This window comes from Oncorhynchus keta, unplaced genomic scaffold, assembly GCF_023373465.1.
Source record: "Oncorhynchus keta strain PuntledgeMale-10-30-2019 unplaced genomic scaffold, Oket_V2 Un_contig_8186_pilon_pilon, whole genome shotgun sequence".
NCBI lineage: Eukaryota > Metazoa > Chordata > Actinopteri > Salmoniformes > Salmonidae > Oncorhynchus > Oncorhynchus keta.
The window spans coordinates 16,303-30,988 of record NW_026289906.1 but is presented as its reverse complement, the minus strand read 5'-3'; the positions used below and the strand labels follow the sequence as shown (position 1 = coordinate 30,988).

At 45.2% G+C, this 14,686-nt stretch overlaps 1 protein-coding gene across 1 annotated transcript in view; it reads left to right on the top strand.

The window, feature by feature from the left end:
* LOC127926759 (A-kinase anchor protein 13-like) overlaps positions 1 to 14,686 on the top strand; it is a 73,435-nt gene that overhangs the window by 49,907 nt on the left and 8,842 nt on the right. Inside the window, exons 8-9 of the mRNA XM_052512298.1 lie at positions 10,340 to 10,511; positions 11,766 to 11,833. Coding sequence (XP_052368258.1) covers positions 10,340 to 10,511; positions 11,766 to 11,833 — 240 coding nt within the window. The remainder of the gene's footprint in view (positions 1 to 10,339; positions 10,512 to 11,765; positions 11,834 to 14,686) is intronic.

Genomic DNA, 14,686 nt, shown 5'->3' with positions numbered 1-14,686 from the left:
GCTGACCTCTACCTCTATTCAGGTTGTATAAACAGTATATTTGTCAGAGGATAACCCATGTATTGTGTGCTGACCTCTACCTCTATTCAGGTTGTATAAACAGTATATTTGTCAGAGGATAACCCATGTATTGTGTGCTGACCTCTACCTCTATTCAGGTTGTATAAACAGTATATTTGTTAGAGGATAACCCATGTATTGTATGCTGACCTCTACCTCTATTCAGGTTGTATAAACAGTATATTTGTCAGAGGATGACCCATGTATTGTGTGCTGACCTCTACCTCTACCTCTATTCAGGTTGTATAAACAGTATATTTGTTAGAGGATAACCCATGTATTGTATGCTGACCTCTACCTCTATTCAGGTTGTATAAACAGTATATTTGTCAGAGGATAACCCATGTATTGTATGCTGACCTCTACCTCTATTCAGGTTGTATAAACAGTATATTTGTCAGAGGATAACCCATGTATTGTGTGCTGACCTCTACCTCTATTCAGGTTGTATAAACAGTATATTTGTCAGAGGATAACCCATGTATTGTGTGCTGACCTCTACCTCTATTCAGGTTGTATAAACAGTATATTTGTCAGAGGATAACCCATGTATTGTATGTTGACCTCTACCTCTACCTCTATTCAGGTTGTATAAACAGTATATTTGTCAGAGGATAACCCATGTATTGTGTGCTGACCTCTACCTCTATTCAGGTTGTATAAACAGTATATTTGTCAGAGGATAACCCATGTATTGTGTGCTGACCTCTACCTCTATTCAGGTTGTATAAACAGTATATTTGTCAGAGGATAACCCATGTATTGTATGATGACCTCTACCTCTATTCAGGTTGTATAAACAGTATATTTGTCAGAGGATAACCCATGTATTGTGTGCTGACCTCTACCTCTATTCAGGTTGTATAAACAGTATATTTGTCAGAGGATAACCCATGTATTGTATGCTGACCTCTACCTCTATTCAGGTTGTATAAACAGTATATTTGTCAGAGGATGACCCATGTATTGTGTGCTGACCTCTACCTCTATTCAGGTTGTATAAACAGTATATTTGTCAGAGGATAACCCATGTATTGTGTGCTGACCTCTACCTCTATTCAGGTTGTATAAACAGTATATTTGTCAGAGGATGACCCATGTATTGTGTGCTGACCTCTACCTCTACCTCTATTCAGGTTGTATAAACAGTATATTTGTCAGAGGATAACCCATGTATTGTTTGCTTAGTTTTGAGAACCAGCTACTAGAAGTCATCGTTTTAAACACCTTGATTTTTTGAGAAAAGTTGTTGAGATGACCGAGTTGTTATTCTGTATTGGAGAGTTTTTATGCCATTCAGCTGCGTGCCACTTCCTGAATGTAAGGGGAAGTGAGCGTAAAGGGGAAGAGGCGATGTAAGCTAGATACCAACGTGGTCGGGAGGCGCTGTAGGGAGGGTGTGATGTAATACTGTCAAATTGTGTAACAACGTGGAGGGCTCCATATGACTCCACATTGACGTGATTGGTCGACGGTAGGTGAGGGGGCGGGAAGTCTTGTGTAAACACAAATTCACTTCCTCGACAACTTCCTTGACAACAGCTCTGCGCATACTCTGGGAAACACAGGAAGTATTAATGTCCCTGACTTCTGCAGAGGCCATATGATTGAAACGCTGTACGGTCGGATTATATAAGGACTAGTTACCATGGAGATCCTGGTCCGTAGAGGTCATCTGTGGTCTATATAAGGACTAGTTACCATGGAGATCCTGGTCAGTAGAGGTCATCTGTGGTCTATATGAGGTCTAGTTACCATGGAGATCCTGGTCCGTAGAGGTCGTCTGTGGTCTATATAAGAACTAGTTACCATGGAGATCCTGGTCCGTAGAGGTCATCTGTGGTCTATATGAGGACTAGTTACCATGGAGATCCTGGTCAGTAGAGGTCATCTGTGGTCTATATAAGAACTAGTTACCATGGAGATCCTGGTCAGTAGAGGTCATCTGTGGTCTATATAAGAACTAGTTACCATGGAGATCCTGGTCAGTAGAGGTCATCTGTGGTCTATATAAGGACTAGTTACCATAGAGAGTAACAGATCCTGGTCAGTAGAGGTCATCTGTGGTCTATATAAGAACTAGTTACCATGGAGATCCTGGTCCGTAGAGGTCATCTGTGGTCTATATAAGGACTAGTTACCATAGAGAATAACAGATCCTGGTCCGTAGAGGTCATCTGTGGTCTATATAAGAACTAGTTACCATGGAGATCCTGGTCCGTAGAGGTCATCTGTGGTCTATATAAGGACTAGTTACCATGGAGATCCTGGTCCGTAGAGGTCATCTGTGGTCTATATAAGGACTAGTTACCATGGAGATCCTGGTCCGTAGAGGTCATCTGTGGTCTATATAAGAACTAGTTACCATGGAGATCCTGGTCAGTAGAGGTCATCTGTGGTCTATATAAGAACTAGTTACCATGGAGATCCTGGTCCGTAGAGGTCATCTGTGGTCTATATAAGGACTAGTTACCATGGAGATCCTGGTCAGTAGAGGTCATCTGTGGTCTATATGAGGACTAGTTACCATGGAGATCCTGGTCCGTAGAGGTCATCTGTGGTCTATATAAGAACTAGTTACCATGGAGATCCTGGTCAGTAGAGGTCATCTGTGGTCTATATAAGGACTAGTTACCATGGAGATCCTGGTCAGTAGAGGTCATCTGTGGTCTATATAAGGACTAGTTACCATGGAGATCCTGGTCCGTAGAGGTCATCTGTGGTCTATATAAGGACTAGTTACCATGGAGATCCTGGTCCGTAGAGGTCATCTGTGGTCTATATAAGGTCTAGTTACCATGGAGATCCTGGTCAGTAGAGGTCATCTGTGGTCTATATAAGGACTAGTTACCATGGAGATCCTGGTCCGTAGAGGTCATCTGTGGTCTATATAAGGTCTAGTTACCATGGAGATCCTGGTCCGTAGAGGTCATCTGTGGTCTATATAAGGACTAGTTACCATATAGATCCTGGTCAGTAGAGGTCATCTGTGGTCTATATAAGAACTAGTTACCATGGAGATCCTGGTCAGTAGAGGTCATCTGTGGTCTATATAAGAACTAGTTACCATGGAGATCCTGGTCAGTAGAGGTCATCTGTGGTCTATATAAGGACTAGTAACCATAGAGATCCTGGTCAGTAGAGGTCATATGTGGTCTATATGAGGACTAGTTACCATGGAGATCCTGGTCCGTAGAGGTCATCTGTGGTCTATATGAGGACTAGTTACCATGGAGATCCTGGTCAGTAGAGGTCATCTGTGGTCTATATAAGAACTAGTTACCATGGAGATCCTGGTCCGTAGAGGTCATCTGTGGTCTATATAAGAACTAGTTACCATGGAGATCCTGGTCAGTAGAGGTCATCTGTGGTCTATATAAGGACTAGTTACCATAGAGAGTATCAGATCCTGGTCAGTAGAGGTCATCTGTGGTCTATATAAGGACTAGTTACCATAGAGAGTATCAGATCCTGGTCCGTAGAGGTCATCTGTGGTCTATATAAGGACTAGTTACCATGGAGATCCTGGTCAGTAGAGGTCATCTGTGGTCTATATAAGGACTAGTTACCATGGAGATCCTGGTCCGTAGAGGTCATCTGTGGTCTATATAAGGACTAGTTACCATGGAGATCCTGGTCAGTAGAGGTCATCTGTGGTCTATATAAGGACTAGTTACCATGGAGATCCTGGTCCGTAGAGGTCATCTGTGGTCTATATAAGGACTAGTTACCATGGAGATCCTGGTCCGTAGAGGTCATCTGTGGTCTATATAAGGACTAGTTACCATGGAGATCCTGGTCAGTAGAGGTCATCTGTGGTCTATATAAGGACTAGTTACCATGGAGATCCTGGTCAGTAGAGGTCATCTGTGGTCTATATAAGGACTAGTTACCATGGAGATCCTGGTCCGTAGAGGTCATCTGTGGTCTATATAAGGACTAGTTACCATAGAGAGTAACAGATCGTGGTCAGTAGAGGTCATCTGTGGTCTGTATAAGGACTAGTTACCATGGAGATCCTGGTCCGTAGAGGTCATCTGTGGTCTATATAAGGACTAGTTACCATAGAGAGTAACAGATCGTGGTCAGTAGAGGTCATCTGTGGTCTATATAAGGACTAGTTACCATAAAGAGTAACAGATCCTGGTCAGTAGAGGTCATCTGTGGTCTATATAAGGACTAGTTACCATAGAGAGTAACAGATCGTGGTCAGTAGAGGTCATCTGTGGTCTATATAAGGACTAGTTACCATAAAGAGTAACAGATCCTGGTCAGTAGAGGTCATCTGTGGTCTATATAAGGACTAGTTACCATAGAGAGTAACAGATCGTGGTCAGTAGAGGTCATCTGTGGTCTATATAAGGACTAGTTACCATGGAGATCCTGGTCCGTAGAGGTCATCTGTGGTCTATATAAGGACTAGTTACCATAGATAGTAACAGATCGTGGTCAGTAGAGGTCATCTGTGGTCTATATGAGGACTAGTTACCATGGAGATCCTGGTCAGTAGAGGTCATCTGTGGTCTATATAAGGACTAGTTACCATAAAGAGTAACAGATCCTGGTCAGTAGAGGTCATCTGTGGTCTATATAAGGACTAGTTACCATAAAGAGTAACAGATCCTGGTCAGTAGAGGTCATCTGTGGTCTATATAAGGACTAGTTACCATTGAGATCCTGGTCCGTAGAGGTCATCTGTGGTCTATATAAGGACTAGTTACCATAGAGAGTAACAGATCCTGGACAGTAGAGGTCATCTGTGGTCTATATAAGGACTAGTTACCATAGAGAGTAACAGATCGTGGTCAGTAGAGGTCATCTGTGGTCTATATGAGGACTAGTTACCATACAGAGTAACAGATCCTGGTCAGTAGAGGTCATCTGTGGTCTATATAAGGACTAGTTACCATACAGATCCTGGTCTGTAGAGGTCATCTGTGGTCTGTCTGAGGACTAGTTACCATAGAGAGTATCAGATCCTGGTCAGTAGAGGTCATCTGTGGTCTATATAAGGACTAGTAACCATACAGAGTAACAGATCCTGGTCACTAGAGGTCATCTGTGGTCTATATAAGGACTAGTAACTATACAGAGTAACAGATCCTGGTCAGTAGAGGTCATCTGTGGTCTATATAAGGACTAGTTACCATAGAGAGTATCAGATCCTGGTCAGTAGAGGTCATCTGTGGTCTATATGAGGACTAGTTACCATAAAGAGTAACAGATCCTGGACAGTAGAGGTCATCTGTGGTCTATATAAGGACTAGTAACCATAGAGATCCTGGTCCGTAGAGGTCATCTGTGGTCTATATAAGGACTAGTAACCATAGAGATCCTGGTCTGTAGAGGTCATCTGTGGTCTATATAAGGACTAGTTACCATGGAGATCCTGGTCTGTAGAGGTCATCTGTCGTCTATATAAGGACTAGTTACCATAGAGAGTAACAGATCCTGGTCAGTAGAGGTCATCTGTGGTCTATATAAGGACTAGTTACCATAGAGAGTAACAGATCCTGGTCAGTAGAGGTCATCTGTGGTCTATATGAGGACTAGTTACCATAGAGAGTATCAGATCCTGGTCAGTAGAGGTCATCTGTGGTCTATATGAGGACTAGTTACCATAGAGAGTATCAGATCCTGGTCAGTAGAGGTCATCTGTGGTCTATATGAGGACTAGTTACCATGGAGATCCTGGTCAGTAGAGGTCATCTGTGGTCTATATAAGGACTAGTTACCATAGAGAGTATCAGATCCTGGTCAGTAGAGGTCATCTGTGGTCTATATGAGGACTAGTTACCATGGAGATCCTGGTCAGTAGAGGTCATCTGTGGTCTATATAAGGACTAGTAACCATAGAGATCCTGGTCAGTAGAGGTAATCTGTGGTCTATATAAGGACTAGTAACCATAGAGAGTATCAGATCCTGGTCAGTAGAGGTCATCTGTGGTCTATATAAGGACTAGTTACCATAGAGAGTAACAGATCCTGGTCAGTAGAGGTCATCTGTGGTCTATATAAGGACTAGTTACCATACAGATCCTTTCTAGGCAGGGAACGGACGAACTGAGAGAGAGGGTAGCTGTACTGTCTGACCTCATTCTGTTTCTAGGCAGGGAAAGGAGGAAGGGAGAGAGAGGGTAGATGTACTGTCTGACCTCATTCTGTTTCTAGGCAGGGAAAGGACGAACTGAGAGAGAGGGGAGCTGTACTGTCTGACCTCATTCTGTTTCTATGCAGGGACAGGAGGAACGGAGAGAGAGGGTAGCTGTACTGTCTGACCTCATTCTGTTTCTAGGCAGGGAAAGGACGAACTGAGAGAGAGGGTAGCTGTACTGTCTGACCTCATTCTGTTTCTAGGCAGGGAAAGGATGAACTGAGAGAGAGGGTAGCTGTACTGTCTGACCTCATTCTGTTTCTAGGCAGGGAAAGGAGGAACTGAGAGAGAGGGTAGCTGTACTGTCTGACCTCATTCTGTTTCTAGGCAGGGAAAGGAGGAAGGGAGAGAGAGGGTAGCTGTACTGTCTGACCTCATTCTGTTTCTAGGCAGGGAAAGGACGAACTGAGAGAGAGGGTAGCTGTACTGTCTGACCTCATTCTGTTTCTAGGCAGGGAAAGGAGGAAGGGAGAGAGAGGGTAGCTGTACTGTCTGACCTCATTCTGTTTCTAGGCAGGGAAAGGACGAACTGAGAGAGAGGGTAGCTGTACTGTCTGACCTCATTCTGTTTCTAGGCAGGGAAAGGAGGAAGGGAGAGAGAGGGTAGCTGTACTGTCTGACCTCATTCTGTTTCTAGGCAGGGAAAGGAGGAAGGGAGAGAGAGGGTAGCTGTACTGTCTGACCTCATTCTGTTTCTAGGCAGGGAAAGGAGGAAGGGAGAGAGGGTAGATGTACTGTCTGACCTCATTCTGTTTCTAGGCAGGGAAAGGACGAACTGAGAGAGAGGGAGCTGTACTGTCTGACCTCATTCTGTTTCTATGCAGGGACAGGAGGAACGGAGAGAGAGGGTAGCTGTACTGTCTGACCTCATTCTGTTTCTAGGCAGGGAAAGGACGAACTGAGAGAGAGGGTAGCTGTACTGTCTGACCTCATTCTGTTTCTAGGCAGGGAAAGGATGAACTGAGAGAGAGGGTAGCTGTACTGTCTGACCTCATTCTGTTTCTAGGCAGGGAAAGGAGGAACTGAGAGAGAGGGTAGCTGTACTGTCTGACCTCATTCTGTTTCTAGGCAGGGAAAGGAGGAAGGGAGAGAGAGGGTAGCTGTACTGTCTGACCTCATTCTGTTTCTAGGCAGGGAAAGGACGAACTGAGAGAGAGGGTAGCTGTACTGTCTGACCTCATTCTGTTTCTAGGCAGGGAAAGGAGGAAGGGAGAGAGAGGGTAGCTGTACTGTCTGACCTCATTCTGTTTCTAGGCAGGGAAAGGACGAACTGAGAGAGAGGGTAGCTGTACTGTCTGACCTCATTCTGTTTCTAGGCAGGGAAAGGAGGAAGGGAGAGAGAGGGTAGCTGTACTGTCTGACCTCATTCTGTTTCTAGGCAGGGAAAGGAGGAAGGGAGAGAGAGGGTAGCTGTACTGTCTGACCTCATTCTGTTTCTAGGCAGGGAAAGGAGGAAGGGAGAGAGAGGGTAGATGTACTGTCTGACCTCATTCTGTTTCTAGGCAGGGAAAGGACGAACTGAGAGAGAGGGGAGCTGTACTGTCTGACCTCATTCTGTTTCTATGCAGGGACAGGAGGAACGGAGAGAGAGGGTAGCTGTACTGTCTGACCTCATTCTGTTTCTAGGCAGGGAAAGGACGAACTGAGAGAGAGGGTAGCTGTACTGTCTGACCTCATTCTGTTTCTAGGCAGGGAAAGGAGGAACTGAGAGAGAGGGTAGCTGTACTGTCTGACCTCATTCTGTTTCTAGGCAGGGAAAGGAGGAAGGGAGAGAGAGGGTAGCTGTACTGTCTGACCTCATTCTGTTTCTAGGCAGGGAAAGGACGAACTGAGAGAGAGGGTAGCTGTACTGTCTGACCTCATTCTGTTTCTAGGCAGGGAAAGGAGGAAGGGAGAGAGAGGGTAGCTGTACTGTCTGACCTCATTCTGTTTCTAGGCAGGGAAAGGACGAACTGAGAGAGAGGGTAGCTGTACTGTCTGACCTCATTCTGTTTCTAGGCAGGGAAAGGAGGAAGGGAGAGAGAGGGTAGCTGTACTGTCTGACCTCATTCTGTTTCTAGGCAGGGAAAGGAGGAAGGGAGAGAGAGGGTAGCTGTACTGTCTGACCTCATTCTGTTTCTAGGCAGGGAAAGGAGTAAGGGAGAGAGAGGGTAGCTGTACTGTCTGACCTCATTCTGTTTCTAGGCAGCGAAAGGAGGAACGGAGAGAGAGGGTAGCTGTACTGTCTGACCTCATTGTGTTTCTAGGAAGGGAAAGGAGGAAGGGAGAGAGAGGGTAGCTGTACTGTCTGACCTCATTCTGTTTCAAGGCAGGGAAAGGAGGAAGGGAGAGAGAGGGTAGCTGTACTGTCTGACCTCATTCTGTTTCTAGGCAGGGAAAGGAGGAAGGGAGAGAGAGGGTAGCTGTACTGTCTGACCTCATTCTGTTTCTAGGCAGGGAAAGGAGGAAGGGAGAGAGAGGGTAGCTGTACTGTCTGACCTCATTCTGTTTCTATGCAGGGAAAGGAGGAAGGGAGAGAGAGGGTAGCTGTACTGTCTGACCTCATTCTGTTTCTAGGCAGGGAAGGAGGAACGGAGAGAGAGGGTAGCTGTACTGTCTGACCTCATTCTGTTTCTAGGCAGGGAAAGGAGGAAGGGAGAGAGAGGGTAGCTGTACTGTCTGACCTCATTCTGTTTCTAGGCAGGGAAAGGAGGAAGGGAGAGAGAGGGTAGCTGTACTGTTAGACCTCATTCTGTTTCTAGGCAGGGAAAGGAGGAAGGGAGAGAGAGGGTAGCTGTACTGTTAGACCTCATTCTGTTTCTAGGCAGGGAAAGGAGGAAGGGAGAGAGAGGGTAGCTGTACTGTCTGACCTCATTCTGTTTCTAGGCAGGGAAAGGAGGAAGGGAGAGAGAGGGTAGCTGTACTGTCTGACCTCATTCTGTTTCTAGGCAGGGAAAGGAGGAAGGGAGAGAGAGGGTAGCTGTACTATCTGACCTCATTCTGTTTCAAGGCAGGGAAAGGAGGAACGGAGAGAGAGGGTAGCTGTACTGTCTGACCTGTACTGTCTGACCTCATTCTGTTTCAAGGCAGGGAAAGGAGGAACTGAGAGAGAGGGTAGCTGTACTATCTGACCTCATTCTGTTTCAAGGCAGGGAAAGGAGGAACGGAGAGAGAGGGTAGCTGTACTGTCTGACCTGTACTGTCTGACCTCATTCTGTTTCAAGGCAGGGAAAGGAGGAACTGAGAGAGAGGGTAGCTGTACTGTCTGACCTGTACTGTCTGACCTCATTCTGTTTCAAGGCAGGGAAAGGAGGAACGGAGAGAGAGGGTAGCTGTACTGTCTGACCTGTACTGTCTGACCTCATTCTGTTTCAAGGCAGGGAAAGGAGGAAGGGAGAGAGAGGGTAGCTGTACTGTCTGACCTCATTCTGTTTCTAGGCAGGGAAAGGAGGAAGGGAGAGAGAGGGTAGCTGTACTGTCTGACCTAATTCTGTTTCTAGGCAGGGAAAGGAGGAAGGGAGAGAGAGGGTAGCTGTACTGTCTGACCTCATTCTGTTTCTAGGCAGGGAAAGGAGGAAGGGAGAGAGAGGGTAGCTGTACTGTCTGACCTCATTCTGTTTCTAGGCAGGGAAAGGAGGAAGGGAGAGAGAGACAGCTGTACTGTCTGACCTCATTCTGTTTCTAGGCAGGGAAAGGAGGAAGGGAGAGAGAGGGTCGCTGTACTGTCTGACCTCATTCTGTTTCTAGGCAGGGAAAGGAGGAAGGGAGAGAGAGGGTAGCTGTACTGTCTGACCTCATTCTGTTTCTAGGCAGGGAAAGGAGGAAGGGAGAGAGAGGGTAGCTGTACTGTCTGACCTAATTCTGTTTCTAGGCAGGGAAAGGAGGAAGGGAGAGAGAGGGTAGCTGTACTGTCTGACCTCATTCTGTTTCTAGGCAGGGAAAGGAGGAAGGGAGAGAGGGGGTAGCTGTACTGTCTGACCTCATTCTGTTTCTAGGCAGGGAAAGGAGGAAGGGAGAGAGGGGGTAGCTGTACTATCTGACCTCATTCTGTTTCTAGGCAGGGAAAGGAGGAAGGGAGAGAGAGGGTAGCTGTACTATCTGACCTCATTCTGTTTCTACTCCTAATCCCCCTTCTTCCACTTGCAGGAAAAGGATGGAGAGAAGAGTCGAGACAAAGACGAGAGGAGAGAGGCGAAGGCCAGAGAGAGATGTACGCTGAACGGACATCACTTCAGCATGGTCTCCTCCCAGACACAATCCTCCTCCTGCCACCAATGCAGCAAAACCATCAACACTAAGGATGCCTTTCTCTGCACCAGTAAGACAACATCAGTCAATACAACTCTAACAAAACCAACTATTAGCAGGTTTAGTAGATAAACACCATATCGCTCAAGATGGCGCCGACAGAGAGGGCTGCCTTGCTTCCAATCCTTAGGAAACATTTCAGTATTTTGGCGCCGACATCTTGAGCGACATCTGGTTTGGTTCTGTAGACCAGTCCACCTATTCTAGTTCTGTAGACCAGTCCACCTCTCTGGTTCTGTAGACCAGTCCACCTCTCTGGTTCTGTAGACCAGTCCGACTCTCTGGTTCTGTAGACCAGTCCAACTCTCTGGTTCTGTAGACCAGTCCAACTCTCTGGTTCTGTAGACCAGTCCAACTCTCTGGTTCTGTAGACCAGTCCAACTCTCTGGTTCTGTAGACCAGTCCAACTCTCTGGTTCTGTAGACCAGTCCAACTCTCTGGTTCTGTAGACCAGTCCAACTCTCTGGTTCTGTAGACCAGTCCAACTCTCTGGTTCTGTAGACCAGTCCAACTCTCTGGTTCTGTAGACCAGTCCAACTCTCTGGTTCTGTAGACCAGTCCAACTCTCTGGTTCTGTAGACCAGTCCAACTCTCTGGTTCTGTAGACCAGTCCAACTCTCTGGTTCTGTAGACCAGTCCAACTCTCTGGTTCTGTAGACCAGTCCAACTCTCTGGTTCTGTAGACCAGTCCAACTCTCTGGTTCTGTAGACCAGTCCAACTCTCTGGTTCTGTAGACCAGTCCAACTTATCTGGTTCTGTAGACCAGTCCAACTCTCTGGTTCTGTAGACCAGTCCAACTCTGTAGACCAGTCCAACTCTCTGGTTCTGTAGACCAGTCCAACTCTGTAGACCAGTCCAACTCTCTGGTTCTGTAGACCAGTCCAACTCATCTGGTTCTGTAGACCAGTCCAACTCTCTGGTTCTGTAGACCAGTCCAACTCTGTAGACCAGTCCAACTTATCTGGTTCTGTAGACCAGTCCAACTCTCTGGTTCTGTAGACCAGTCCAACTCTCTGGTTCTGTAGACCAGTCCAACTCTCTGGTTCTGTAGACCAGTCCAACTCTCTGGTTCTGTAGACCAGTCCAACTCTCTGGTTCTGTAGACCAGTCCAACTCTGTAGACCAGTCCAACTCTCTGGTTCTGTAGACCAGTCTATCTCCCCAGTCACAGTTCATAACACATGAAAGAACCCCCCTGGAAGATTATTCTGTTGAAGTTCTTACTTTAAGATTTAGAGGTGCATTTTATTTTGTATTTTTCAGATTGCAATTCACATGTTCACAAGAGTTGTAGAGAAAGCCTGCCTGTCTGTGCCAAGGTGAAGATGAAGGTAAGGAAAAACTGTATTTAAAACTATTTTCAAAACCATTTCGTCAGCCTATAGGATGAGTAGCCTACAAGGACATCATGTTTTTATGTACTAGATCATTTTGTCAGCCAATAGGATGAGTAGCCTACAAGAACATCATGTTTTTATGTACTAGATCATTTTGTCAGCCAATAGGATGAGTAGCCTACAAGAACATCATGTTTTTATGTACTAGCTCATTTTGTCAGCCAATAGGATGAGTAGCCTACAAGAACATCATGTTTTTATGTACAAGATCATTTTGTCAGCCAATAGGATGAGTAGCCTACAAGGACATCATGTTTTTATGTACTAGATCATTTTGTCAGCCAATTGGATGAGTAGCATACAAGAACATCATGTTTTTATGTACTAGATCATTTTGTCAGCCAATAGGATGAGTAGCCTACAAGAACATCATGTTTTTATGTACAAGATCATTTTGTCAGCCAATAGGATGAGTAGCCTACAAGAACATCATGTTTTTATGTACTAGATCATTTTGTCAGCCAATAGGATGAGTAGCCTACAAGAACATCATGTTTTTATGTACTAGATCATTTTGTCAGCCAATAGGATGAGTAGCCTACAAGAACATCATGTTTTTATGTACTAGATCATTTTGTCAGCCAATAGGATGAGTAGCCTACAAGAACATCATGTTTTTATGTACAAGATCATTTTGTCAGCCAATAGGATGAGTAGCCTACAAGAACATCATGTTTTTATGTACAAGCTCATTTTGTCAGCCAATAGGATGAGTAGCCTACAAGAACATCATGTTTTTATGTACTAGCTCATTTTGTCAGCCAATAGGATGAGTAGCCTACAAGAACATCATGTTTTTATGTACTAGATCATTTTGTCAGCCAATAGGATGAGTAGCCTACAAGAACATCATGTTTTTATGTACTAGCTCATTTTGTCAGCCAATAGGATGAGTAGCCTACAAGAACATCATGTTTTTATGTACAAGATCATTTTGTCAGCCAATAGGATGAGTAGCCTACAAGAACATCATGTTTTTATGTACTAGCTCATTTTGTCAGCCAATAGGATGAGTAGCCTACAAGAACATCATGTTTTTATGTACTAGCTCATTTTGTCAGCCAATAGGATGAGTAGCCTACAAGAACATCATGTTTTTATGTACTAGCTCATTTTGTCAGCCAATAGGATGAGTAGCCTACAAGAACATCATGTTTTTATGTACAAGATCATTTTGTCAGCCAATAGGATGAGTAGCCTACAAGAACATCATGTTTTTATGTACTAGCTCATTTTGTCAGCCAATAGGATGAGTAGCCTACAAGAACATCATGTTTTTATGTACTAGCTCATTTTGTCAGCCAATAGGATGAGTAGCCTACAAGGACATCATGTTTTTATGTACTAGCTCATTTTGTCAGCCAATAGGATGAGTAGCCTACAAGAACATCATGTTTTTATGTACTAGCTCATTTTGTCAGCCAATAGGATGAGTAGCCTACAAGAACATCATGTTTTTATGTACTAGATCATTTTGTCAGCCAATAGGATGAGTAGCCTACAAGAACATCATGTTTTTATGTACTAGCTCATTTTGTCAGCCAATAGGATGAGTAGCCTACAAGAACATCATGTTTTTATGTACAAGCTCATTTTGTCAGCCAATAGGATGAGTAGCCTACAAGAACATCATGTTTTTATGTACTAGATCATTTTGTCAGCCAATAGGATGAGTAGCCTACAAGAACATCATGTTTTTATGTACAAGATCATTTTGTCAGCCAATAGGATGAGTAGCCTACAAGCCACATCATGTTTTTATGTACTAGCTCATTTTGTCAGCCAATTGGATAGTAGCTACAAGGACATCATGTTTTTATGTACAGATCATTTTGTCAGCCAATTGGATGAGTAGCCACCAAGCCCATCATGTTTTGGTACTAGATCATTTTGTCAGCCAATTGGATGAGTAGCCATACAAGAACATCATCTTTATGTACAGAGATCATTTTGGTCCCAGATTGTAGAGCCACCACATCATGTTTTGTCCCAGATCATGTTTGTCAACCAGATTGCCATGACAGCCTGTCCTGAACATCTGTTTTTATGTACTAGATCCCTTTGTCCCAATCTGGATGAGTAGCCAGAGAACATCATGTTTTTATGTACCAGATCTTTTGTCAGCCAATAGTAGCCATACAGCCATATCCTGGTCCCAGATCTTTTTAACCAGAGCTACTGAAGTCCTGGTCCCAGATCTGTTTTCCTCCAGCCAATAGGCCATGAGTCCCAGCCATCATTCCTGTTGTCACCAGAGACCACATCAGGTTAAACCGTGGTCCATCTTAAATAGAGCTCACCATTGTCCTGATCCCAGATCAGTTGATATTAACCAGAGCCACCACAGCCCCGTCCTGGTCCCAGATCTGTTGGTGTTAACCAGAGCCACCACAGCCCTGTCCTGATCCCAGATCTGCTGGTGTTAACCAGAGCCACCACAGCCATGTCCTGGTCCCAGATCTGTTGGTGTTAACCAGAGCCACCACAGCCATGTCCTGGTCCCAGATCTGTTGGTGTTAACCAGAGCCACCACAGCCCTGTCCTGGTCCCAGATCTGTTGGTGTTAACCAGAGCCACCACAGCCCTGTCCTGGTCCCAGATCTGTTGGTGTTAACCAGAGCCACCACAGCCCTGTCCTGGTCCCAGATCTGCTGGTGTTAACCAGAGCCACCACAGCCTTGTCCTGGTCCCAGATCTGTTGGTGTTAACCAGAGCCACCACAGCCCTGTCCTGGTCCCAGATCTGCTGGTGTTAACCAGAGCCACCACAGCCATGTCCTGGTCCCAG